The 26,824-nt window shown below is 41.7% G+C and overlaps 2 protein-coding genes across 3 annotated transcripts; one reads left to right on the top strand and one right to left on the bottom strand.

Annotated features, from left to right (window-relative positions):
* Nucleotides 1–1,887: 1,887 nt before the first annotated feature.
* slc24a6a (solute carrier family 24 member 6a) lies at nt 1,888–15,974 on the top strand. The gene is made up of 17 exons (XM_070836768.1): nt 1,888–1,996; nt 2,214–2,312; nt 4,412–4,488; nt 4,604–4,678; nt 5,388–5,472; nt 6,131–6,234; nt 6,462–6,536; nt 6,724–6,749; nt 6,892–6,945; nt 7,076–7,212; nt 7,499–7,668; nt 12,141–12,405; nt 13,571–13,737; nt 13,833–13,947; nt 14,696–14,808; nt 15,124–15,189; nt 15,864–15,974. The coding sequence occupies exons 1-17, from the start codon at nt 1,888–1,890 to the stop codon at nt 15,972–15,974; spliced, it is 1,848 nt and encodes a 615-aa protein (XP_070692869.1).
* Nucleotides 15,975–18,084: 2,110 nt separating this feature from the next.
* LOC139207301 (zinc finger protein ubi-d4-like) lies at nt 18,085–26,807 on the bottom strand. 2 transcript variants are annotated; one of them, XM_070836980.1, is made up of 11 exons: nt 26,771–26,807; nt 25,419–25,579; nt 25,097–25,204; nt 24,721–24,911; nt 24,024–24,116; nt 23,633–23,717; nt 23,044–23,178; nt 22,280–22,411; nt 21,694–21,806; nt 20,914–20,995; nt 18,085–19,781 (listed from the first exon to the last, which is right to left on the bottom strand). In XM_070836980.1, exons 1-11 carry the CDS (start codon nt 26,800–26,802, stop codon nt 19,696–19,698), a joined length of 1,218 nt encoding a protein of 405 aa, XP_070693081.1. In that variant the 5' UTR covers nt 26,803–26,807; the 3' UTR covers nt 18,085–19,695. The 2 variants fall into 2 exon arrangements, with proteins under 2 accessions (XP_070693081.1, XP_070693080.1); XM_070836979.1 differs by having other exon boundaries at nt 24,721–24,914.
* Nucleotides 26,808–26,824: the final 17 nt, after the last annotated feature.

Below are 26,824 nucleotides of genomic sequence, written 5' to 3' on the forward strand. Positions count from 1 at the left end.
GTGTAGGCTAAATAACAATAATGCAGTACAGCTCAACAGCACAACTACAGCCTCCCAAAATGATTATACATCCTGTACTTCCACAAATGACTGCTAGAGTGTGCCACCACTGCTGTCAGACTACTGACTGTGGATGTAGAAAACAGATCGATGTCTGTTAATGTGTCTGCAGGAGGAAACTGAGGCAGAGAAGCTGCTGAACTCTCGTAGTCTCACAGAGAACCTTCAGACCAAAAGGTACTTTAGTTTCACATCAAAACAGCTCTGATAGACGTTGCTAAGGCGTGTATGAAAGGTTAAACTATAACAATATTATTCTGTGTAGGATTACTTTACCCTACTCTGCTTTACTTATGTGCCATTTCTTTCTCTCTGTGTTTCCTTATTCATTATCGTCTCTGGCCTCTCCGTCATCTCTTGTGGGAAAAGGTGTGCAGGTACCATGGAGACCGCCGTCCAGAGAGCAGGAGTATTTATGCTGGTCATCTTCATTCTCGCCATTTTGGCCTTTGTGGTTTCAAGAAGCTCTGCAGGAAACATCAGCAGCTTGTGGAGTGGTGCACGCCTGATGTTACAGCCCTATTGCAGTGTTCACTATGGAGCCTTACCTCCTGTTTAAACGCCAAACTCTCTCATAAACACGTTACCTCCATTTATCCAGCTCATTTTGAGTTTTTGTTTTGTAGCTGACTGTGTCTTCTACTCAGCATGTCATAAAGCCGAAGGTTTTATTTGAAATATTTTTACAAAGTTAAATTTGGTACTTGAAGCTGCGCTTTTCTTGATTCTGAACAATTCAGAAAGGTTTTCCCTGTGTTTTCAGACTAAATACTAAAAATTATATCAGTAAAACTCTTATCTAGCTGGTGTAGGAAATGTGTGAATTAGACATATAGATAATTTAGTATTTACCTTCAGGGAAAACTTTATGCTCACCTATTGTACATCAAGCTTCACTTTGGTTCAGAATGATAAATTGTATGTCAGATATATTCAACATTTTGTTCACTTTGGGTGAAAAAATCTTGCTCAACACAATTTTTATAAAAAATATAATTCTAACTATTTCTTTGTATTGTTTTGGTCTCTATATATCTGAGATTAATTGCACCAAAGTCAACAGAAATTCTTTAATCTCTCAGTTATTTAAAGGAAAAATTTCCATTTTTCCCAGTTTTTTCACATGTACCTTAATTTGACTGCTGTAATTGTACAAAGAAGTTTTTACTAAAAAGAAAGTTTGGAAGAAACTAACTTGTCTTAGTCAGCCTGCTGAGCACCTTTTGATACACACAAATAAATCAGCCTATCAGGGTTATTACAGGAGAGTTATTGTCCCAGCTTCAATATAACGTTACAAATGTTGCTCATTACTTTTCTCATTTGGAATGCCATGCACCAGTAAGCCAGTGTGTCCATGTCTCCCCGTGTTGCCAGTCTCTCCCGTCGCCCCACCCAGCTGAAGGCGCTCCCTGGTGGTCTCGTCTGTGACTCCAGGAAAACACCTCCTCCAGACGAGGAGAAGGAGATCATTAAGGAAGGGGATGAGATTAAGGGAAGAAGGAGAGATGTGAGGACGCTCTGATTTTTTTTTTTTTTTTCTACAAAGGTGCTGCCTGATGATTCATTGTCTCTGCGTGGCTGCTGGAGTTTGAGCGTGCGGATGCCTCGTTGGTGCCGACGGGTGCTGATGACAGGCCGGACCCATCAAACAGCCTCCTGTGTCGTGGATGGAGCCCAAAGCTAAAACGGCTGAAAGACGATAAATCGGGCAACGAGAGCAAGTGGCCAGTTTGATCCAGTCTATAAGCGGAGGACCGGCTGTGCGTCTGTGACAGCGGCGGCATGTTCTGAGCGGAGACCCGGAGAGCGGCGGCGGCTGGCGGGATGAAGGCGCCGAGGAGACCGAGGCAGACGCGCCTGCTCCCCCGGTTCTACGTCTGCGGGGTCGGTCTGCTCGCAGCCGCCTGGATCTTTCACCTCCATGATGTTTCAGGTGCTTCTCAAGGAAAAAATACATAAAGCTGTCATGATTTCACCCTACCAAACTCACCAGTTGGCTGTGTTGTCTGTCAGTTAATGATCCTCATAATTATCAGTATTTCACTGAACTGCAGACAAAACAAACATCAAAGTTGGGTGGTGATTATGCTGAAGTTACTGTATTTTGCAGGATAACTCATCAATGGTGTTTATGTTAATCCCTATTTTAGACTCCCGTGGACCCACTGCTGATCAAGACATCTCCTTGTCTAAGAGAGAGATCATCCAGCAAAAAGACACCAACCAGACTGACAGTATTTCTACATCTGGTGAGATATTTTACTGTGTGTGTGTGTGTGTGTGAGAGAGAGAGACACAGGGGGGAGAATCTCTTCTATCTGCCTGCAAAAAAAGAGAAAAAATAATTAGCTGTGAGCATGTGGAGTTGGAGTGAAGAGCATTTTAAATATTGACAAGAGATTTTAATAATGAATCTAAATTCACTGTGAGTTTATTAACACCTGTGTGTGTGTGTGTGTGTGTGTGTGTGTGTGTGCGCGTGTGTGCGTGCGCGCTGAGGGAGTATGAGAGTGTGCGGTGCCATCTCTATTAATCTGTTTAATCCAAGTCTATCTTCTCCGTGCATCGATCTGCTTCTCCGCTCCACCTCATCCTTCATTTCTTCAAGCTCTGCACATCTAGATGTTTAAACACAGTTAGGCCTTTGAGGGGAACCAGTTGCTAGGAAACTGAATGCTGAATTTGTGGTCGGATGCCTTGTGCATCTGGAGCTGTTCAAAGTGCCTGCCCTGACGTAATGACCTGCTGATTAGTACCCTCTCATCGCTTGTGTGCGCTCGGATCTATTTGGCTGTTTGAACGGCTGAGAGAGAAACAATGACAGCATCTTACAGTCTGATGTTAGACGGAGAGATTTCGTAGCTAATTACGGAGAATATATTGAGCTAGAGGACACTGCAGCACAGATTAACTTCAAGGCCAAAAAGATATTTTCTTCCAGTTACCATTTTGCTATTTTCAAGAGCATCATCCTGCTCTTGATGATAAAAATATACTGTTTGATCAGGGTGTCCAAACAAAATCATGTGACAGGCTGTCATAACACATCACAATGTTGCCTCTGTGCAGGATCGTACCCACTTTTGTCACACTTGTTTCACTCTGTGGTTTGAGACCTTTATCTTCATCTGAGGTTTTATGAATACTGACTCAGATGAAATCAGAGGAACCTCACGGGAAAAGTCACTTGGGACGCAGCTTTCCAGATTATTGTTTTGCACTGCCTCATATTAAAAGCATCCATTTTTTAAGGCTCCTTGAGTCTTGGCATTTGTTTGATCTTATGTGCGACAGTCCAGTAAAACACTCCCCAACATTTGTGAAGAGGGTGATTGTGATGCATTGTCAGACTCGGCCAAATTAGATGCCTCTGAAGGTTGACTTCATAGGAATCACTGGCTTTTGGGAAGAGCTGGAATGGACTGTTAGTGTAAATACCTGAATGTAGCAGCATGAAGTCATAAGATGAGCAAAAAACTCAATTATACGGTAGTGCAGCTGAACAGGTTCAGTCACATGACTGTGGCAGCACATTACCCTCAAGCCCTCTCGCATCTAACAAAGACACACACGTACACACATTTTGCAAGTGCGCCTACAAGTGGCTGAGGTTCAGGGTAGAGCTGCAAATACCAGTTATTTTAATTATTCACTAATCTGATTATTTTTCCTCATTAACTGATTAAAAAATGCAAATCACAATTTCCTAAATGCCAACACAGTGTCCTCAAATTACTATCCAAAACCCTAAATACATTCAGTTTACAATTAGATAACACAAGCAAGCAAGAAAGCAAATTTTACTGATAGAAAATATTTCACAACAGAAGTTACAAATTATATTAGTGGAAGGAGAAAAGGGAAAGAGATCAGAGACAGAAGAAAAACAAGGAGAAATAAAAGTGTAATGCACAAAGCAAATTCATTTTGAGATGCTTCTTAAAGCGTGCACTGATTTGACATCTCTTACATTTTGTGGGAGGCCGATCAGAGCTGAGGAGCAGCGATCACCTTTTGCTTTCAGCCTTGACTGTGGGACAGAACTGAGGCTCCTCTCAGGAGGTCAAAGAGCACAACAACTCCTTTAAATACAGAGGTTCATGATGATGTAATACCCTGTTACCCTATTCAGCCTCTCCACTTGATTTCACAAGTTCATCAAATTTTAGAAGCTGTAACGAGGGAATGTTTGGTGCACTTACTTGAAAAATGATTAACTGATTATGAGAATACTTTTCTGTGAATCAGCTAATCAATTAACACACTAATCGTCTCAGCTCTACTGTAGTTCAGGGGTTTCCCTCACTTTATACATCATGAGTTTACTCTATGTCCACCTCTTCCCCAGCTATCAGTGATTTTCCTGAAGACATCTTTACTCTGGAGCAGAGGAGACACGGAGCGGTACTCCTGCATGTCCTTTGTGTGAGTGCTAAAGCCAGATTTTGATACGAAAGCAGCTTTGTGCTGTTGCACTGAAATCACAAACAGACGAATATGTTAGCCATGTGGCCAATAATACGTCTCCTGTATTTCACAGGCTATCTACATGTTTCATGCTCTGGCCATCGTGTGTGATGTTTACTTTGTGCCATCACTGGAGAAAGTATCAGAGGTATGAACTAAAGACGTATCCAATGTGTTCAAAATAAAACCATAAAGAGAATAAAAAAGAAATGATAACGAGATGAAGTATAGTTTTTAAGATAAGAAACAACCTGATTCTCTCTCTGTGTTCCCCAGCAGTTAACTGGGATTTTTTACTAAAGCATCTGTTTGTTTTCTTTACTTACCTATAAAGGGTAAAAATGGAGTTGTCATTTATAGAGAGAAGAGACATAAACCAACATTAATACATCTGTTAGTGCCTCCTGACTTGCCTGTCTGTGGCGCTCGGCCTCAAGCACGTTTCTTTTATCTGAAGACATACATCTTTAATAACCTTTCGGTTTCTAAAACAGCTGGGCCCTGTAGTTTTTAGCAAACATAACTCAAACAGGAATAAAATATGAATTCATTGGGGACTATTTTTAGTTGTGGATTAATCCTCATTTGTTGCACAAGTGATTATTTACAGCGTGTGGAACAAACTCAAATTAAACCACAGTGCCCATGTTCATCATAATAAAGGAACAAATCAGCCAGTACAACTGAGGGGCTCATGTATGTGTTTTTACTATAATGGTGGTCTACGGGCTTTGGATAATTAGACAACACTTGTTTGTAGGATCACTCCATTGATTTTGGATTTATTGAGAATAAGAAAAATGATATATCACCAGCATTATCCAGTAATCTGTTGAAACTCTCCATCTCTCCTCCAGAACTTTCATCTCAGTCAGGATGTTGCCGGGGCAACCTTCATGGCAGCTGGGAGCTCCGCCCCTGAGCTCTTCACCTCTTTAATTGGTCAGTACGTAGCTCTTCTCATCAATCACTTACTAATCTAATGGGCTGACCTAATGATTGCTTCATCGGCGCCTCAACAATCTGCAATCACGTGAATCCTCACCTGATTAGGACTGAGAAAAGTAGAAAAAAGGCTTCTTGTTCACAGGATGTAGTTCACAGGATTTGGAAAATTTAGCCCAGATTCAAAACAGATATTTTGGTGAGAAACTAGAACACTATTGGGGATTTATCCGGGATATGATCAGGCAGGTTACAAGGGTGGATATACCATATCTCGGAAACTTATTTCTACTCCTATTGCCTCTGTGCAGCTTCTTAAAATGGCTTTGAAACAGTATTACTGTGATTTGTGAGATTGAAAAATTTGCCTCTAAATCCATGTGGTTTGAGTTTCTCATATTGCACCTCTGAAATAATCTGTTCACAAAGGAAAAAAAGGCTGTCTTTGATAAGTAGGAGGAGATGAGGAGAGACTTTAGGCGATATGCAGTAAATATTCTTCAATCAGTAGGAGAAGATAAAAGACATCTGGCCAGCCCTCTTGGTTATGAACCGAAGATGCAATATTTGTGAGATAATGTGTCTAATTTTGTGCACTTTGCATGTTAAATTAGTCTTTGTTGATGATTTATTTCTTACACTTCTGTTTTTATAGGGGTGTTTATTACAAAGGGAGACGTGGGTGTGGGAACTATAGTGGGATCAGCTGTTTTTAACGTCCTGGTCATCATCGGCATCTGTGGCATCTTCTCTGGACAGGTACAAACACTGTGTTCAGACCTGAAGCTAAAATGAGGACTAATCTCACTTTTTTAACTAAAAGAGGGCAAACGACAAAATAAAAACTCACAAAACATAAGAGCAAACTGATATTTTGCAGATTTTTCTGCCAGTATAGAACTTTTCTGGCCCACGATTGTGATGGTTATGATTACATCGAGCACCGTGTGCTTGATTTATTTGCACTGTGTGTCCTCTCTCTGCAGCCCATCTCTCTGAGCTGGTGGCCTTTGTTTCGTGACGCTGTTTTCTACATCCTGTCCATCGTGATGCTCATCCTGGTAAGAAATCCTCCTGTAGAAATAAGCTCTTTGGCATGAAATTTTGTTGGCTGGATCACTGGAGCAAGAAAATGTCAATATATTAGCTGATCTTAGCCAATCAATCAACCTTAATGTTTCTTTGTTAAGAGGTGTAAAAACAGAATTTTCGAGGTGTAATTTAAGTATATTTTGATTTTATTTGCAGGTGATCTATGATGAAAAAGTCATGTGGTAAGATTGTAGTTTTTTTTTATTTAGCTTGTTTGGATATCAGACAGTTATCAGTTATATCAGTTTGCAAGATAGCTGATCGCCATTGTGATGAATGCTGTATTTATGAATCAACGTTGGGATTTGTGTGCATGTTTTTTAGGTGGGAGACCATCATCCTGATCTCTATGTATGGAATCTACATAATCATCATGAAGTGAGTCTCTCTCTCTCTCTCTCTCTCTCTCTCCTCCTCTCACATTTCCATCCTGTTGGTATCAAGCCATCACATACTCTATACCCACTAAAGACACGATATCTTCGTATGTGTGTTATCTCTTGTGTAGGTTCAACAGATCTCTGCATAGCCTTGTAGAAAGACACTGCAGCAGGGCAGGTCAGCCGTGTCTGAGCAGCCTGCGGCGGACTACTGCCGTCGGAAGCGTTGGAGACTGTGACAACGACATGGTTCCGCTGAAGTCAGGTGCAGGGAGCTTGTGTTTGTACGTGTGCATGTGTACATCCAAAACATGAAAAAGTCTGAGCAGCGTTCAGCAGACCTACTGACACAGTTTAGGCTGCCAGTCAGACCCATTTCTGTGCCCCTGTGGATTTCTAACAGGCTGAAATAGAACTAGACCACTTTGATGGACAAGATTTTTTTCTCTCCACTGTTTGTCCCTCCATCACTCTTGTCCTCTTTGTCTTATTACTCTATCTTCTCCTTCTCCAATTTAATCTCCCGCTAACCTCCATCCATCTTTCCCCAGATTCATGTGTGGTGGCCGGCCAGGATTCAGGGGTGGTGATGGTGGATGAGATGCTGAACCTGCACCCCCACCAGCTCTCCTTCTCAGAGGCAAGCCTCCGCCTTCTCATCACCCCGCATTTTCCCCCCTTCACCCGCCTGCGCATGGCAGGACGCATGATCATCAACGAGGTATACTGCACGTGCTCACACCCTTCACATAACGCCAAGTTCCCCTGGTTTTTTCGGCTAGGTTGGTGGGTATTTAAATGTAAATATAATGAAGGATCACCACACTCACCCTTGGCTGGACTAGGTTGTACAGGATATTTATAAATCTGTTCATAAATTTATGATGTACAGCCTTCCCCAAGATCTATGTAGCTAGTTTTAAAAACTAATAATAATGTACTAAATTAGGATGCACTATCAACACAGAAGAAAGTCACTGTAGCATCACAAGCTGTATTTCAAGGGGCTTCACTATTCATGCAGTTTGTAATTACTAGGAAATATCTGATTATGATAAACTAACTGGCGCTATTTAGTCTAACATTATTAGGATATTTGAGATAGGCTACGTTGTTTTTTGTAATAAAAATCTTACCAGTTTGCTTCAATATTAAACAACATTTTGATAAAATGTCATGTCAAATATATATATACAGTGGTGTGAAAAAGTATTTGCCCCCTTACAGATTTCTTCTGTTTTTGCTTTATTGTCACACTTGCATGTTTCAGATCATCAAACCAATTTTAATATCAGACATAGATGACCTGAGTAAACACAAAAAGGAGTTTTTAAGTGATGATTTCATTTATTAAGGGAAAAAAGCTATCCAAACCAACCTGGCCCTATGTGAAAAAGTAATTGCCCCCTCCTTGTTAAATCATGAATTAACTGTGATTAACCACGTTTGAAAGCTGAGTTCAATTTCACTAGCCACACCCAGGCCTGATTACTGCCAGAGCTGTAGAATCAAGAAATCACTTAAATAGACAATATGAAGTAGGCTGAAAGATCTCAAAATGCAACACATCATGCCCCAATCTAAAGCAATTCAAGAACAGACAAGAAACATAGCCATTGATATCTATCAGTCTGGGAAGGGTTACAAAGCCATTTCTAAGGCTTTGGGACTCCAGCGAACAACAGTGAGAGCCATTATCCCCGAATGGAGAAAACATGGAGCAGTGGTGAACCTTCCCAGGACTACCGGCCTACCAAAATTACTCCAAGAGTGCATCAACGTCTCATGCAGGAGGTCACAAAAGAACCCCAAACAACATCTAAAGCACTGCAGGCCTCACTTGCCTCAGTTAAGGTCAGTGTCCATGATTCAACAATAAGAAAGACACTGGGCAAAAATGGTCTCCATGGGAGAGTTCCAAGGCGAAAACCACTGCTGACCAAAAAGAACACAAAGGCACATCTCACACTTGCTAAAAAAACATCTTGATGATCCCCCACACTTTTGGGAAAATATTCTGTGGACTGACGAGACAAAAGTGAAACTTTTTGGAAGGTGTGTGTCCCGTTACAGTGGGGCAAAAAAGTATTTAGTCAGCCACCAATTGTGCAAGTTCTCCCACTTAAAAAGATGAGAGAGGCCTGTAATTTTCATCATAGGTATACCTCAACTATGAGAGACAAAATGAGAAAAAAAATCCAGAAAATCACATTGTCTGATTTTTAAAGAATTTATTTGCAAATTATGGTGGAAAATAAGTATTTGGGCAATAACAAAAGTTCATCTCAATACTTTGTTATATACCCTTTGTTGGCAATGACAGAGGTCAAACGTTTTCTGTAAGTCTTCACAAGGTTTTCACACACTGTTGCTGGTATTTTGGCCCATTCCTCCATGCAGATCTCCTCTAGAGCAGTGATGTTTTGGGGCTGTCGCTGGGCAACACGGACTTTCAACTCCCTCCAAAGATTTTCTATGGGGTTGAGATCTGGAGACTGGCTAGGCCACTCCAGGACCTTGAAATGCTTCTTACGAAGCCACTCCTTCGTTGCCCGGGCGGTGTGTTTGGGATCATTGTCATGCTGAAAGACCCAGCCACGTTTCATCTTCAATGCCCTTGCTGATAGAAGGAGGTTTTCACTCAAAATCTCACGATACATGGCCCCATTCATTCTTTCCTTTACACGGATCAGTCGTCCTGGTCCCTTTGCAGAAAAACAGCCCCAAAGCATGATGTTTCCACCCCCATGCTTCACAGTAGGTATGGTGTTCTTTGGATGCAACTCAGCATTCTTTCTCCTCCAAACACGACAAGTTGAGTTTTTGCCAAAAAGTTCTATTTTGGTTTCATCTGACCATATGACATTCTTCCAATCCTCTTCTGGATCATCCAAATGCTCTCTAGCAAACTTCAGACGGGCCTGGACATGTATTGGCTTAAGCAGGGGGACACGCCTGGCACTGCAGGATTTGAGTCCCTGGCGGCGTAGTGTGTTACTGATGGTAGCCTTTGTTACTTTGGTCCCAGCTCTCTGCAGGTCATTCACTAGGTCCCCCCGTGTGGTTCTGGGATTTTTGCTCACCGTTCTTGTGATCATTTTGACCCCACGGGGTGAGATCTTGCGTGGAGCCCCAGATCGAGGGAGATTATCAGTGGTCTTGTATGTCTTCCATTTTGTAATAATTGCTCCCACAGTTGATTTCTTCACACCAAGCTGCTTACCTATTGCAGATTCAGTCTTCCCAGCCTGGTGCAGGTCTACGATTTTGTTTCAGGTGTCCTTTGACAGGTGTCTTTTATACTGATAACGAGTTCAAACAAGTGCCATTAATACAGGTAACGAGTGGAGGACAGAGAAACCTCTTAAAGAAGTTTAAGTTACAGGTCTGCGAGAGCCAGAAATCTTGCTTGTTTGTAGGTGACCAAATACTTATGTTACAGAGGAATTTACCAATTAATTCATTAAAAATCCTACAATGTGATTTTCTGGATTCTTTCCCCCCATTCTGTCTCTCATAGTTCAAGTGTACCTATGATGAAAATTACAGGCCTCTCTCATCTTTTTAAGTGGGAGAACTTGCATAATTGGAGGCTGACTAAATACTTTTTTGCCCCACTGTACATCTGGCGTAAAACTAACACAGCATTTCGGAGAAAGAACATCATACCGACAGTCAAACATGGTGGTGGTAGTGTGATGGCCTGGGGCTGCTTTGCTGCTTCAGGACCTGGACAACTTGCCGTAATTGATGGAACCATGAATTCTGCTCTCTACCAGAAAATCCTGAAGGAGAATGTCCGGCCATCAGTTCGTGACCTTAAGCACAAGCGCACTTGGGTTATGCAGCAGGACAATGATCCGAAGCACACCAGCAAGTCCACCTCTATAGCTCAAAAAAAACAAAGTGAAGGTTTTGGAGTGACCTAGTCCAAGTCCGGACTTAAATCCAATTGAGATGCTATGGCATGACCTTAAACAGGCCGTTCATGCTCGAAAACCCTCCAATGTGGCTGAATTAAGACAATTCTGCAAAGAAGAGTGGGCCAAAATTCCCCCACAGTGATGTGAAAGACTCATCGCCAGTTATTGCAAACGCTTGGTTGCAGTTGTTGTCGCCAAGGGTGGCACAACCAGTTATTAGGTTTAGGGGGCAATTACTTTTTCACATAGGGCCAGGTTGGTTTGGATAGCTTTTGTCCCTTAATAAATAAAATCATCATTTAAAAACTGCTTTTTGTGTTTACTCAGGTCATCTTTGTCTGATATTAAAATTGGTTTGATGATCTGAAACATGTAAGTGTGACAAAAAAGCAAAAGCAGAAGAAATCTGTAAGGGGGCAAATACTTTTTCACAGCACTGTACATACATATACATATACTAGCAAGCTAATGTTTGCTTTATCAGTTAGCTCAGCTAGCTAACGTCTCACAACAGTTACACTGTAGTTATTGAACGTAAATATTTAGTAACAATTCATGTAAGCTCTATATTAGAATTAGTTTGTGTGGTGTAACCACACAGTGTGTAGGCTAAATTTAGCTGCCATCACTACCTTTATCTAAAAAAAATAAAGTGTATCTTTATTCTTTGTTAATGTAGAAGAGTAACCAGCATGATTCTTGTTTTAGCTTTTGGTCATTTTGTGCTGGAATTAAAGTCCCTTTGAGTTTATAGCTGGTGATGTTGGTGTAATTATATTCTTTGTTGCCATGTTGATTTGTAAAATTTGGTAATGATTTATCAGTAAGATACTACTCACAGTCTTTGTAAAGAAGGTGTGCAGGTAGACAGAAAGATTTGTGCTGTTATATTAAACAATATCCTGTTTGCTTTTATTACATGAACATCATCTGATAAACACACAAACACACAACGCTGCCTAATGCGTAATATTATCCCCAACACAAACGCAACCAAGAACTCAATCTCCAAATCTGCTTCCCTGTGCGCTCGGCTCTCCTGCATGTGTGCTTGCCTTTTCCAGTGCTAAATTAAAGTGTGACTGCAGTGCTGCCCCTCCTCTGTGCCATGGCCCTGATCAGTGCTTTCCAAATCCCCTCGGGGGGAAAGTGCCTTGCTGCCTGATTCCTCCTCCTGCCCGCTGTCATGTTGTTAGCTACAGTCAGAAGAAGTCATTTCCACAAGCTTGTTGTAGTGTTTCTCACATAATTTTGTCCTCCATACCCACAGAGACAGAGGCTGATCCGGGCTCGGGGTGGTCCCGAGGAGGGGGCAGCGTCAGGGGAGGAAGGCTTGGGTGCCAACGGGCCGTGGGGGAGGGAGAGCAGGACGATGGCCGAAGGAGACATGCAGCCGGTGGAGGGAGACGGGGAGAGTAAAGACACAGGCGGAGAGACAGCAGATGGAGCACAGCCTAAAGAGGAAGATGAGGAAGAGGAAGAACAAGAGGAGGGAGAGGAGGAGAACGTTCCTTTCAAACCCTTCGTCATACCAGGTGAGTGGGGAATGATTCTTGTAGCACAAGTAATTCTTAGATTTATTTCACATTGTTAAGAAAGAAATTATTTGAGGTCACGTTTTCTGACAGACATCAGACTGAATCAGAACTCAAAATCAATATTTTTTATTACTTAATTTCTCAGAAACTAATAGTAAAAAAAATGGCACCTCCACAGAACCTCACAAACACATGACATGACAGCTAAAATAAAGACATACAGGACCTCGTAGACTTACATCTCCACTAAATTTAAGTGAATTTAAAATTCCCCTAGAATTAACAAGGTAAGACTGACTTGTAGGAACTAAACTCAGGAACTAAAAGTCCCTTTTGTTCACTTCTGTACCCATGAAGACCGATTACAGATGTTAAGTTAACGTAGCAAATGTCTGTTCGCTCCGACTGTTCCTGAAGAGGCACTTTTTTCGGCACCAGGAACTAAATTTAGTCCCTGATTCCTCTGGTCAAAAGGCGGCTCGAGTTCCTGAGTTTCCCAAATAGGTTCTTGTAGTGGAAGCATCCTGTTGGACAGACAGTTGCACAAGGCTGGAAAACAGCCAGATCAAGTGGCACAAGAAGAACGTTTTCTCCAACTGGAAACACGTCTGTTGGAGGAAAAGACACTTAAGTTTTAATTGGTGGCATGGCGCTGCAAAGAGACAGAGATTAGGAGAGGAACACTGAAGAGGTCATCAGCATAAACATTTACCAACTAAAGCTAAAAAATAGGATTTTCATCAGTGATGATGTGTGTGTGAAAAAAGCTCTCCCTAGTTATTCAGTAGACTAGTAAAACTCAGCATAGAGCAGTGCAATATTTCGACTTGAGCTGCATGTAGTCACCTGACCACAGCACATGATGTCATTTGTTGACAACTTGATAACTTTGGTTTTTGTCTATGAGTGTTGGCAGCTCTGCAGTCTGGCACACAGTTAGAAGCTGCGGTGTCACTGATACTACTGTAAACATAGCTGCTTCCTGCTCTTTACAGATTTTTTTGCTAATGGAGCTAATTAAAAAGGGAAGATACTCACAGACACACGCAGGCCGGGCCACATGAATCATTTAGAGGTTTAGATGAATCTGTAATGACCCCTGTGGGGAAACTTGTGTGTTTGTGTCCATGTGTGTTTGTGTCTGTTCTCATCATTTCCTCAGCTGGTTCGTGTGTGCGTCTGCAGTGGCTGCTCTCTTGGCCTGTGAGGATCCTGCTTCACTGCACCATCCCCGACTGTAACCTGCCGCGGTGGGAGCCCTGGTACCTGCTCACCTTCCTGTCCGCCACGCTCTGGATAGCCTTCTTCTCCTACCTCATGGTCTGGATGGTACGAAACACACACACACACAGACACATGCATATATATATATATATATACATATATGCTGCTTATACAGGAGCCTGTTTTCTCTGTCTGTCCAGGTGACCATAATCAGCTACACACTTGGAATCCCAGAAGTCATTATGGGCATCACTTTTCTGGCAGCTGGCACCAGTGTTCCTGACTGTATGGCCAGCCTCATTGTCGCCCGACAAGGTGTGTGAATCTTGACTCTGGAAATAGGTCCACTCACTATCTTTTTCCTGAACCTTTGATTGCATCTCATGGTTTGAGTCTTCAGCAGCTGAAAGCTCTGGAAAAAGTAAATGGTGAAGTTAAGTTTAGTTTCGTTAAGTTAGTGTTTTGTCAGACTAATGTGGGATACTTTTATGACATCTAGAACCTTTATTCAACGCAGATATTTTTTTCTGGAAAAATCAGAATCACAGATATCAAAGCATTTATGTGAAACACCAAAATTTAAAAGCTAGTTTGCAACAGTGTTTCCCCCTCAAGGTTATCAGGCAGTATTCTTAAATTTTTGATCGAATAGTAGTAGTTTCTGCTCCATATTGCTCAAATTAGATTTTTCTTTCTAGAAAGCATCAACCCCTCCTCACCTCTTCATGACATCTTAATGGAAATGTGTAGTGTAAGGTGTTTTTTTTTTCCCACATCATAGCGCCTTGATTACATTTTGGCTTGAGTTTATAAAAAATGTAAGCATGGAGCAGCATGGAAGGTAAATTATTATTATTACACAATGGATACAATGAGAAAAATCACTGGGAAAACTTTATTCACACGGTGCTTTCTGAGACAGTGTTCCACAAGAAAAAGGCAGAATAGTGTAGCTGTGTGTGTAATGACGGATGTCTAATATCATTTGCACTATATATCTCTAATGAATTCCATTGTCTGTGTGTGCGTGTGCGTGTGTGTGTGCGTGTGCCACATGTTGCAGGGATGGGCGACATGGCTGTGTCCAACTCCATTGGCAGTAATATCTTTGATGTGCTGCTGGGCCTGGGCTTCCCCTGGGCGCTGAGGACTCTCATTGTCAGCTATGGATCAGTGGTAAAACCAGCTATTTTCCTCTTACTATTTTTCTGATCCTAAAAACACAGCGATATCTTATCGGTGTGAAACGCACAACACGGGTTTAAAAAAAGCGTCTGTAAAAGAGATTTTAAGTCTGTTTGTAGCATTTCAAAGAAGAAATGAAGTTATATCTTTCTTTGTCAGAGGTATGTGTGGATGTTGTTGGTAAATTACTGCATTTAACTATAGAACAACACTTTGATCAGGCTGAATGAACTCTGTAAAACATGGAATTTACAATTAAGTGGTTTTAAATGAACATGTTAATGCTTTGTCATCTCTGGCCTCTAGGTGACAATCAACAGCAAAGGCCTGGTGTACTCAGTGATTCTGCTGTTGGCCTCAGTCACTCTTACTGTGAGTAGCCGTGATATTTAAACATGAAGTATTGATATCATGTCAATGATAAACAGATGATAATGATTATGGTTGCCAAAATAAACAAAGATAAAGGAGTTAAAGTTTAAGATTAGTTTAAACATTTTTATTCCAAATATTTCATACATGTGAAAATCTTTTTTTGGCTACGAGAATTGTGTCGTCCATCCATCCATTCATTATCTATATAACATCATTATGTAGACATACATAGAGACAGACAACCGTTCACACTCACACCTACAGGCAATTCAGAGGCACCAATAGACCAAACCTGCATGTCTCTGACTGTGGGAGGAAGTGAAAACCCACTCAAGCACGAGATCATGTAATGTCCACATGAACCTGAAACCTTGTTGCTGTGAGGCAGCAGTGCTAACCACTGCACCACCGCACTGCCTGCAGTGGAACTCCACGCTCCACTATGTCCGACCACTGTTGTTAAAATTCAGTTGATGAATTATTTTTTAGAGTGTGACATGGGTAAACTAAGCCTGCACCAACATCAGCTGCCTGTTTTTCCTACACCACTGGTTTTCATTTGACCTTTTTTTCCTGTAAAGGCCTCACAGCCCTCCACTGTGATCAGAGTTATATTTAGCACAGTGCAACAGGAAATTAAGCTCTCGCTCCTCGTGTCCGCCCCTCCTCAGGTCCTGTGCGTCCATCTGAACTGCTGGAAGTTGGACCGCAGGCTGGGACTCTGTCTCATTCTCCTCTACGCCATCTTCCTCCTCTGCTCCATCGGCTTCGAGAGGCTGTAGAGAACACACAACCACACAAACACACACACACACACACACACACAGAGCAACACAAAGGGACACACAAGCAACTGGTCCGACTCACTCTCCACCCTCACTGCTGCCATTATTAATCCGATGTACGGACAGATGAATTTTGGTTTCATTTCACGGTGGCTGTACATGTTTGAGCAGCGTCTTTACGACACCGGCTGCCTGAAAGCTGCATTGTTTACCTTTGATAAACGAGTATTTTACATAGTTTTGTACCGAACACCTCCGGCCCAAATTTTGTGGAATCAGCCCTAGCTGATAATGCACTATGTCTCACAACAAATTTATAAAGTATTGAATTTGTATTCTGAAACTAAGAATATTGTATAAGTAACCCCAAAGTGTGTTAGTTTACTTATCATCACTTTAAGACTGCCACAAGTAACCTCAATGACCACATGGTTCTATGTGTGAGTTTATATACTTGCTTCTCAGTGCTTGCAGTTATTTTATGTAAAGTTTAATGTCCAACACACCTTTGTGTCTGTGGTTGTATAACGGCATAGCATGGCTGATCTTCACGCTCCAGATAATTGCACTAAGCCACTGTTGTCTTGGCCTTGTACATAAGGTAGGCCCTCCTCTTTCCTACAAGCTTCTCAGCACAGAGGCGACGTTTCTGTGCTGGATCAAAGGCGACCGTATGCTACAAGGTGTTTTTGAATGTCTGTGTTTCGAGGGAGTCCTTGGGTGTGTGTTGCTGAGTGCAATAAAACGTTTTGTTCTGTGAAGTTTCTCCTTATTCAAACCACTGGTGGACATTCAGAAACCTAATTTTACCATTAAAACTAATAAATGTGACAAGAATTAGAGCAACATATGAGGAATCAAACCAAAGCACAGAGTTAAGTAAAGCTAATCTGGATGGATGCCTTAAAACTGAGCCAATTTATTGCCTGACCTGATCTAAAAATGTTTGCATGTACACCATTAAATGTGTAATCTGTTTAATTACCAAATTACTGGAAAACAAAACACAGATATGGCTTCCTTAGTGACTCTCTGAGCCTCTGTATTTAGTGATCTACTGTAATGTACTCTTTCACTTAAAAACTAATTAAACATTTAAGATAAGAAAGGTAAGCTGTCATTTGTTCTGTTGCACTGTAATATATTCTATACAAACGATATTAAGATATGAATGTGAATTTCTAGTTGTACAGCTCACTGAGAAACACGAGAGGAAGTTGAAGCAAGAACAAAAGTTGAGATGAGACACAGGATGAACACACTGTGGTTCAAAGTCACGTGGAGCTGAGCTTGTTACCTGCAGCACTTCAGCACCAGCGACAGCTCCACAGGCCTCGGCCTGCCGAGTTGGGGGAGCTGTCCAAGTGCTGAACGCACGGTGCTGACGGTCCGCTTGGGAAATCAGGAGCCCCATTAGTCTGCATCTTGTCCCAAATCCACACTGCAAGCTAATTATACACATTGAACAGCACGTAATGTAATCTGCTTGTCATGTCGCTCCATCGTTTGACTTTAGTCTGTGAAGAATTTGAGGCCTTTGGCGAAGGAGTTGTACCAGATGTGAACCAGTGCGCCCTTCACAGAGAAATCATAATGTTTTTCCAAATATTTAACACTCATCTTTTGTTTTGCTAACTCTTCCTGAGGCTGTCCCACCACCGCACACCGTTTGTATTAATATTTTCCTGTTGTGTGCATTTTTGATCTGTAAGAATCAAGGTTATTGTAGCTAACTAAAACTAGGTGTGAGAAAACATTTTAGTTAACTGAAATGAAGTTTTAGTCTTTGAGGAGGCATTGGGTGTGTATATTTACCGAGACTGGGATTTCTGCATGACTGTGAGTCAACTGCCTTCACAGAGCTTTGTCTTTGCTTTGTTATACCAATCCTCAACTTGCCCCTGACAAATACCCCCCGTATTACAATAAAACTAAAACTAATGCTGAAACTAACAAAGACTCATTTTTACACAACGCAACAAGCCAGCCCACTCTGGAGGTGAAAATAAAAATTAAATGAAAAATTTTAAATATCAGCTGATCAAAATATCAACTACATTATGCAGTTTAAACAGTTATGTATTTAAAAGCAGTTAAAATGGACACATAATTCAAAGTGATTTTTATTTCAGTCAGGCTAAATCAGTTTTGATACCAAAGAAATGTAAAAATAAAAATAGTACAGCAAAGTACATCATCTTACAAATACTTATAATGGAGGTCTGACATATCAGAATAATCAAATAAATTCAAACATGTCACAGTCATAACAAAAATAGAAAAGGCTGATACAGTACATAGAATGCATTAGGAGATATATACTTGAAGTGTTTGCTATACCATAGACTTTACAAAATTCTACTAGAAAAAACTCCCAGTACCAATGGAATATCAAGTAATATAAAATGTAAAAAAAAAATAATAATACAAACAATACAACAAAAAAACACTTGTGATGTGAGTGTGTGTGCATTCACACAGGTGCAATCTGCATGCAAATCTGCCTCGGTGTGACAAATGATAAAAGCAGCTACAGTTTGTGAACGATTCTGTGTCGTCAGTGTGACAGCGGCTGTTTAAAACGACTTGTGAAGGACGATGCTACTGCCGAGCTGTTTCTAAAAAGCTAGCACAAAACATCTTTGAGAAAACAATGCACCTTTATGATTAATAGTTTCATGTGTAGTTTCCCAGACTTCCCAAGTCAGGTTTTTCAAAGTAAGAGTGTGTTAGATGGAGAAATAATATTGGAGACTGGCATTAAACCAAATGTTTTTGTCTCATGAGCCCAACTTACTGTATATGCTCGGCTGTATAGTGTTTAGTTAATGTAACAGAATCGGCAATGAAAAGTTGGCTTTGGTGCAACCCTGAAGTAGGAAGGCCAAAGATTTTGTGCTGACAGCATCATGAGTCAAAGCCTTTTTTTGACTTTGTTTCATCATTTTTGTCCCACTGATTTAAAAATGAAACAAAGATGGTTTTGGGTGATTACGATGAGCTCCGTGGGTCACTGATGTGTGTATTTCGTGTGGTGGTGGACCTTGGCACTGACCAGCTCCCCTCAGGGAAACCTCTTCAAAAGATGAGCGCTCCAATCAGACAAAAGTACACAGACAAATGCCACTACAAAAGTCCACTAGTAACCAGAACAATAACAATAGTAATAACAATAATAATAATAATAATAATATTCCTCGACCATATACGTGGTGATATTTTCTTTCTCCCACATTCAGGGACTAAAAATAGATAATTTGGCAGAAAAGAAACGGTGTTGTCCCGACAGTCCACAGTGTCCTTGAGTGTGAAAGGGTGCAGATAATTAGCTGTGATGCTAATCCGTTTGCTCCTGGGAGCTCCCATGGAGACGGCAGTTACTATGGTTACTGCATGCTCTCTGGTCTCCGCATCTAGTGTGTGTGTAACAGTCCAGGAGAGAGTGTGTGTGTGTCTATACTGTGTATACGCACAATGTGTGTGTGTGTGTGTGTGTGTGTGTTTGAGGGCAAGCCTCGGGGACTTAGCGGGCAGGTTGGTGGTGATGGTTTGATCCCCCACTGACACTAGATATAGAAGACCTCTAGAGCTGGTCTGCGATCTGGCTCAGCTACATCTGGACAGTCTGGAGCTCCGGACTGAGAGGAGGTCTGACGTTTCTGCCGGGTGGCGGGTTTGGGGTCCAGTTACTGAGGGGGTGGGACTTGCTGCTAAACTGTCACTCAGGGGTGGAGCTCTGGTTCTGCTGGTATATAGAGGCTTTATCCTTCAGCAGAGCCAAGCACAGGTGACAGCTCCAGCTCCCTGTAATGACACACAGAAACACAGTGAAGCGCAGCTACAGAACCATGTGGGTGGAAAAAGATCATCAGCTAGTTGAGCATCACTGTGAGGAAACACTTGTTTGTCGATCTCCCTTTAGAGAAGAATATACAGTACATTATAGGGCTGGGCACTTCGATACTTATGGTGCCGACTGAACTGCTTCGATTCCAGAGTGTATCGACAAATGTCTCCTCATTCCCTACTAAATTTCCATACCTGCGTCTGTGAGCTGTAAAGCATGCAGCATGCTTGTACCACTATTTAATAGTGATTTGCTGTGTAATGTTACACGTCGTACAGGCGTGCAGGATAAACACTGGTTATTGAACTGCTCACTACCAGGCCGGGCGTGTGCTGGCAAGCAATGCCACTCACTCAAAGGTTACTACTGGTAACGTTGTTACGGGAGCGTGCCGCCCTTCCCCCGGCTCACCACCAGGTGGTCCCGGTGAGTAAGTGACTAAAGGTTTAGCTGCTAACCCTCATTAGCAGTGTTAGCGCAACTGATTTTGATGGGGTGGTGCAGCACCCATTACATTCCTATTTATTAGTATTATGTTAACAGAAAACTTAATAGGTTTATTTTTCATGTCATGAAACTATTTTGAGTGTGTAAAAATGCCAAGGAGCTGATAAATAAAACGTGTAACGTAATTTTCCTTTTGTTAATATTGCTAAATTGCTCAGGAACCAGCAACCAGTCAAGGTATTTGTACTAATAAGGAACATTTTTGAACAATACCCAGCACCCTGTTGTCTGTAAGTATCACAGCACACAACACAGGATCTCATTTAGGGAAGACAACTGGTCTACCTTAAACCAAAATGTTCCTCTAAAATTCTCTTAAATTAGGAAACATTTTTCCACACTGAGATTAAATGTGAAGTATGTGAACACAGTCCTATCAAGATGTCTGAGATCTCTAAACAAATTTAGAGATTAGAGTATAAGGCAGCAGAACAGGCCATACAGGTTTTGGTTGAAATGACCTTGAATGTGACAGAGTGAAGGTGCAAGTACGAACTACGATAACATCAGGGGTGTTGAACAGCATGCGCGTGTCCTTCGAGTGTGTTAACCTCTGTGATAATGTGTTCGGTGTGGGCTTACCCTCCGGTGGTTCAGTCATTGGGGGACTTAGACAGTACATGTGGTAGCCTCGGTCGCAGTCATCACAGAACAGCAGCTGATCCTGCAAAAACACAGCATCACGTTCAGCACTATTGACCAATGACATGATGGTTTACATTTTTTAAAGAGAGGGAGAGTGCAATCTAGTGTCAGAGGTTTCTTTTCCTTTTTCATTTCATCTCCAGCCACCCAAGACCGTTAAGTATAAGCAGTATAGACAATGGATGGATGGATGGAATAGGGGCAAACTGAAGTATGATGATGACTCTCAGAAATTCACCGAAAAAGTTGAATAACACAACATGCGTTATACTTCAGTGACAATGACTGTTGGCACATGTGGGACCGTTTATCACTTGGTTTCATGGGCTGCTACAAAAACAAACTGTTCATCAGGAAACAGGAGGCCCTGGTATTTATCAGATCTACATCAAGTAGTACAGCTGCTAAAAGTCCATCAAGATTCAGCTGGCAGAAATGAGAACGAGCACATTTCTGCCCTCCGTTCTCACTGCGCACAGTACAGGTGATCAGAGTGTGTAGTCTGATGTGGTGCACAGACTTGTTGTGAGCGTGCATATGTATCTTAAAAACTCGATGGCTTAATGGACATAATGTTAAAGAAGGACGCAATGTTTCCTTCATTTAACCTGCGTCCCCAGTTTCTTCAGGGGGTGCTTCTAACACACATTATTTTTGGGGTAAATAATATCTTCTTTAGTAGGACACAAATGTTGAAAATGAAATAAAGGGGCTCACATCATTCTCAGAGGTGCCGCAAACATTGCAGCACTTGCACTCAATGCACTGCCAGCGATAGGTCTTCACTGCAGCCATCATCACTGGTGTGAACTGCAGGCATGTTGGGTGGCCTGCAGGTAGGAGAGGACATGGGGAAAAAGTCAGAAATCAGATAAAATGAAAACAAAAAACACACATTTCTTCCAAGACCAGGAAGCACATTATAAACCAACTACAATGGTTTGTCATTCACCGTGTAGTATTTTCCCACCGTGTGGAAGCCGGTCCTGTGTGCTATGTAAGGGATAATGTGCAGCAAGGTGGTCATTACTGCAAAAACACTAATCATCCTGAAGGGGTTCATTTTTAAATAATGACCCCCACTCGCTGTACATTATCCCACTTATTACATGTCTTCCTACTATAGAAATCAATAATTTTGCATAAAATAATCATATTAAAATGATTTACTGTTTCTGCTATCCGAACTGCGTGTATAGCAGCTGTCTGTTATATCGATAACAGACAGTAAAATGTTGTAATTGACCAATCAGAGTGTTTAACAAATCTATGTAGTAATCAAATAGATAAAACAAGTTCACACCTGAGCGTCCACAGTCTGAGCAGGACACCAGCTCCTCTGATTGGCCGGTCTTCTGGTTTAAGGTGGAGTCTCCCAGACAGAAGTCACAGTAATCGTTGGGCAGTGCCAGCCCATTGGGACCCTTCTTAGTCGCTGAGAAGAAGAATGAGTGAAGATATTGCATTAGAACACATTAGAGCTTTCACTTTAAACTGATTTATCAATGACAATGAGCTAAATACCTCTATCTTCTTTCAGATGAACATGTAAAATCTGGAAAGTCACTAATTTCAATATAATACAGTTCATAAATCAAATACTTTAAACTCTGACGCACAGTTTTACAAACCTGTTTAGGCCACATCAGCCAACGGCACCTTTTTATCTCAGTAACTGGCTGATGATGTAGTCTAATGAATGAATGACAACTGACAAAACGCACTCGTCGAATGTTTTTTCTAACACGGTGTCGCGTGCACAAAAGAAAATAACAGCAATGCGATGGATGTGTTGGAGGGGGGTGAAAAAAGATGGATGATATGTTGAAAAAAAAAAAAGAATCCCAACTGTACAAGAATGTTTCAGTCAGGAACATCGAGTCTAATCCCACATTTGGGATTCAAAATCATTATGAAAAAATGAAAAGGGCGGTACAAAAACAAAAAACAAAAAAGAATGAGAGAGAGACATATCCCTTGTACAAACACACACATGCTACATGGCATGCAACCAAACCTCCTTCCCCTCTCTCTCTGTCTCTCTCTCAGCACTACAGAGTGACTCACTCTTCTGCTCCTCAGGCTGGCGAGGAGTGGGTGGTGCCTCGATCTCCTCGCGGTCCTCGCCCTCCTCCTCTGCCAGGTGAGAGTGTGTATAGTGGTAGCTCAGGCCAGGGCGGTTCTTGTAGCGCTTCCCACAGACTGACACACACACACACGGTCATACAAAAGTGTTATAGCAATGTCGGCTAATTCTAACTACCGTCCAATAAGGCCCAACGTGGAAACACTAAACTACGCTGTTCATCGCCTCACAACCGGCTTTAGTAATTTTTTTAAAAACTTTTTTTCACATGGTTAATTTTTGGCTAACGCGCAAGTAGCAAATTTGCACAGGGAGCTACGGCCAGCAGAAATTTACAGAGCACACAAGGAGTGGCATCTCAGGTAGGAAAAAAAAAAAAAGGAAAAAAAAAAACGCACTGAGACGAATAACTTGTCCAATTTCTATGCTGTCAAACTGAAGTTCAAGACGGGGTCTTTCAGATCGCACCATGCATGGCAGAAGGGTTGTTTTTGTCTTCAGGGGCAAAAGCAAAAGCCTCTCTTGCTGACATGCATGATGCCAGACGTGGCAAAGGAAGCTTCTACTCACTGTCGCAGGCGTACGGCTTGTCCCTCTCCTCCAGCGCTGCAGCAGCAGCCTCCTGTTTTTTCTTGCCATTCTTGTCACTGCGGCCCTGCAGAGCCAATTTAATAGTTGAGGCAGACAATACAACTCAAACATCAACTTGCATTACAACATTAACCTAACTTCAACAAAGAACATACAAAACAAGAACAGAAAGGCAATGATGAGGCTGTCGATGAAACAGGTACAGTTCTGGTGCTTTATTGATAGAGAAATAAGTTAAAGTAGAATAAAAATAAAGATTTAAACTGTGTCAGTAATAATGACACAATACATTTATGTAATCAGTTGCATTCAAAAATCAAACTGCCACTTTATGGTGAAGAAAAGTAAAGAAAGAGACCACATCACTCGCCTTGGACTTGCTCTTGCCTCGTCTCTTGGGGGTCTCATCCTCAAAGTCTTCATCATCCAGGTCGTCCAAATAGTCGTCGTGGTCCAGGACTCTCTGCAGTAGGAGGGTCTGGATTAGGTCTCATTGTACTGAATGTGTGAACTCTTTGTTTCTTTTGTAAAATCAACACAGAAACTGTACATTATCTGTATTTGCCATCATGACTTGACCAGTTTTACTTAACAAAGTGTTGTGAAATGCTGTAAAATTGAGCTGTGGTAATTTTGTTTGTTGTCAATTTAACCACCTGGGTTCAAAAACATGGCAGCAGTGTTGTGGATGAGTATTGAGAGAAGATGCTGACTCCACGGTTGCATTACTTTTTTTTGCTTTTTTCAGCTTAAGGCAAATTAATACATCTAATTAAAAGTACAGCCAAGTGAAAAATCTCCTTCAGTTGTGGCTTAAGTTTCTAAACCGATAGGGAAAGACTGGGAGAAGAAATTTGTCCTGGCTTGGGAACCATGAACTTGAAGAAATAAGTAAGTAAGTTAAACTCGAAAGCAAAAATCATCAAACAGATGGGCAAAGAACCTAATAACAGACAATTCTAGCACAACGTAAAGTGGGTTTGGCCTTTTAATGCCTTTTCACATTTGAACTAGATATCAGTTGCGTTGGCAGAAAACAAGAGTGCTCAGCCTGCTTCGAGACAGACCTTGCGGACACGCCCAGAGGACGTGTGAGTGGTCGCCGAGGTGGCAGGAGGCTCCACAGCTGCTGAATCATCCTCAGGGCGAAGGTCCGACACTCCGCTTCTCCTGTCGAGGGGCTCCCCCTTCAGCAGGGCCTCCAGACTGCTGCCATCAACCGCCCCTAACGCGTCACGCTTCAGACCCAGCTCTAGATCTGCTACACATGGATCAAAACAGTAATGCATGCATTGACAAGACATGACATGAACGCAGCACCAGACAGACATACTAAAATTATTTAACAGAGCAGGGCATCCTATTTATAAGCGAACAAATATTTTGAATGACCTCTAACACCTTGACTGTTTCTGTAAAGAGACAAAAAAACTGAGTTGATACCTGCTTTGAGAGGGGGGAAGGCCAAGCGGGGGTCCTCAGGAGGATGAGAACGCCGCTTCTTCCTCCAGCGACGGGCTGGGTAGGTGTACAGCTGCCCTGGGGCTACACCTGATGAGGCACAAACAGACAAATCAGAAGGTGAGATATGTTTTGGTGTGCTCTATGTGATTAATAGCAAATGGGTTTTTAGTGTGAGCATTGAGGTCTTTGTTTTTAGTTCCAGTTTACTTGTAAAACAATGACATAATTTGATTTTATTATCATGGTATCATTGAACTGAAAGTCAATTAATGGTAATATTGAATCAGCCCAAATAATATACCTGCACTCCGGTGTCTCTTCTCCATCCAGATGTAACAGTTGGACTGGGCTACACCAGTCTGGGAGTCCAGGAAAGGCATGAGGATGCTGCGCTCAGCGCACAACCGAGCATTGTAACTATGACATTGCTCCATGGCATCCCTGTAGTACTGCTCTCCCAGCCTGACATGTAGAAGTTGGATACCAACAGTTAAATAAAACATATCAGGACAGACAGTTAAGAGTCATTGCTGGATGAATACTGAAAAATTAAACAGAGCTAAAATATTATAAATAGTATATTGAGTTATGAATGTAATGCAAAGCAAGTAGCCTAGGATCTGTGACGGTACATACACTCTTTTTTGATTCTTAAAATGGATTTGTAACATGTCTGTGCACAACACACAGAGTTGGAAGAAGAAGGGGCACATTTAGAATAATTTGCACTACTTTTCACATTAAAACACATTTTTGTGAATGATTATGTGATATATAACCACTCAAATGAATCAAACTACGGTGTGTCATAGTAGTTTTAATCAAAAGTACTTCATCATGTGGTCGTCCTTTGTAGTAGTGCATCACAAAGGACGTCCTTCAATGGCTTTAGTGGACAACCTTGTGCTGCTTTGATAGTGCACAATTCTCGTATACTGTAATGCCCTTTTCTCACTTACACCGCTGTTTGATTTCTTCATATAATTACAATTATTATACGGCAGCCATCGTCGGTGCAACTTAAATGAATAATTATCACGGTTCGCCAGTAAGTGCCCGTCCACACTAACACAGTATTTATCCCGGTCTTCCTTCTCAAACCAATTTGTCGCATTGTTGTACCAGATTGCTCACAGACTGTTGATCAGACAGTCCGATCTCTGCATTTATTACCAGAACACACATATCAAGCCTGCCTTCATCACAACGCTCAACACCAGCAGTACCGATGGATGGGTGTCGGAACAAAAGGATGATTGTTAGCAAGCCTCTCGTCACAACAAAGCACCCGCCAAGCCGACAGATTACAGGAAAATTAACTCTCCTTCATCTGCAGGCGGCTGGCTGGCAACAGTTTGAATATAGTGTGTATCTCCACCTTAGACACACCCCTGTGTAGCTAGGTAAGGGATAAGTATCAGCTAAAAGAGAGCTCTACAGTGGGTTCACCTCATTTATATTTGCCCACAGCTAACAAGCTAACCTTAGCTCAGTGGATAACGTTATTCTCTTGGGACAAATATTGTATTCAAGACTGAGGGTGCTATGTTTACAGTTTCCTTCCCTCGGCAGTGACATGACAATTAACCAATCATACACACACCCCCGTGTAGCGGCGCGTTTAACTCTTACAATAAATAAATGTAAACTTACACTTTCACAACACTGTCGACGGCCGCCGCCATGTTTGCTTATTGCGGTTGTGTT

Source organism: Pempheris klunzingeri, chromosome 9 (genome assembly GCF_042242105.1).
Source record: "Pempheris klunzingeri isolate RE-2024b chromosome 9, fPemKlu1.hap1, whole genome shotgun sequence".
NCBI classification, from domain to species: domain Eukaryota; kingdom Metazoa; phylum Chordata; class Actinopteri; order Acropomatiformes; family Pempheridae; genus Pempheris; species Pempheris klunzingeri.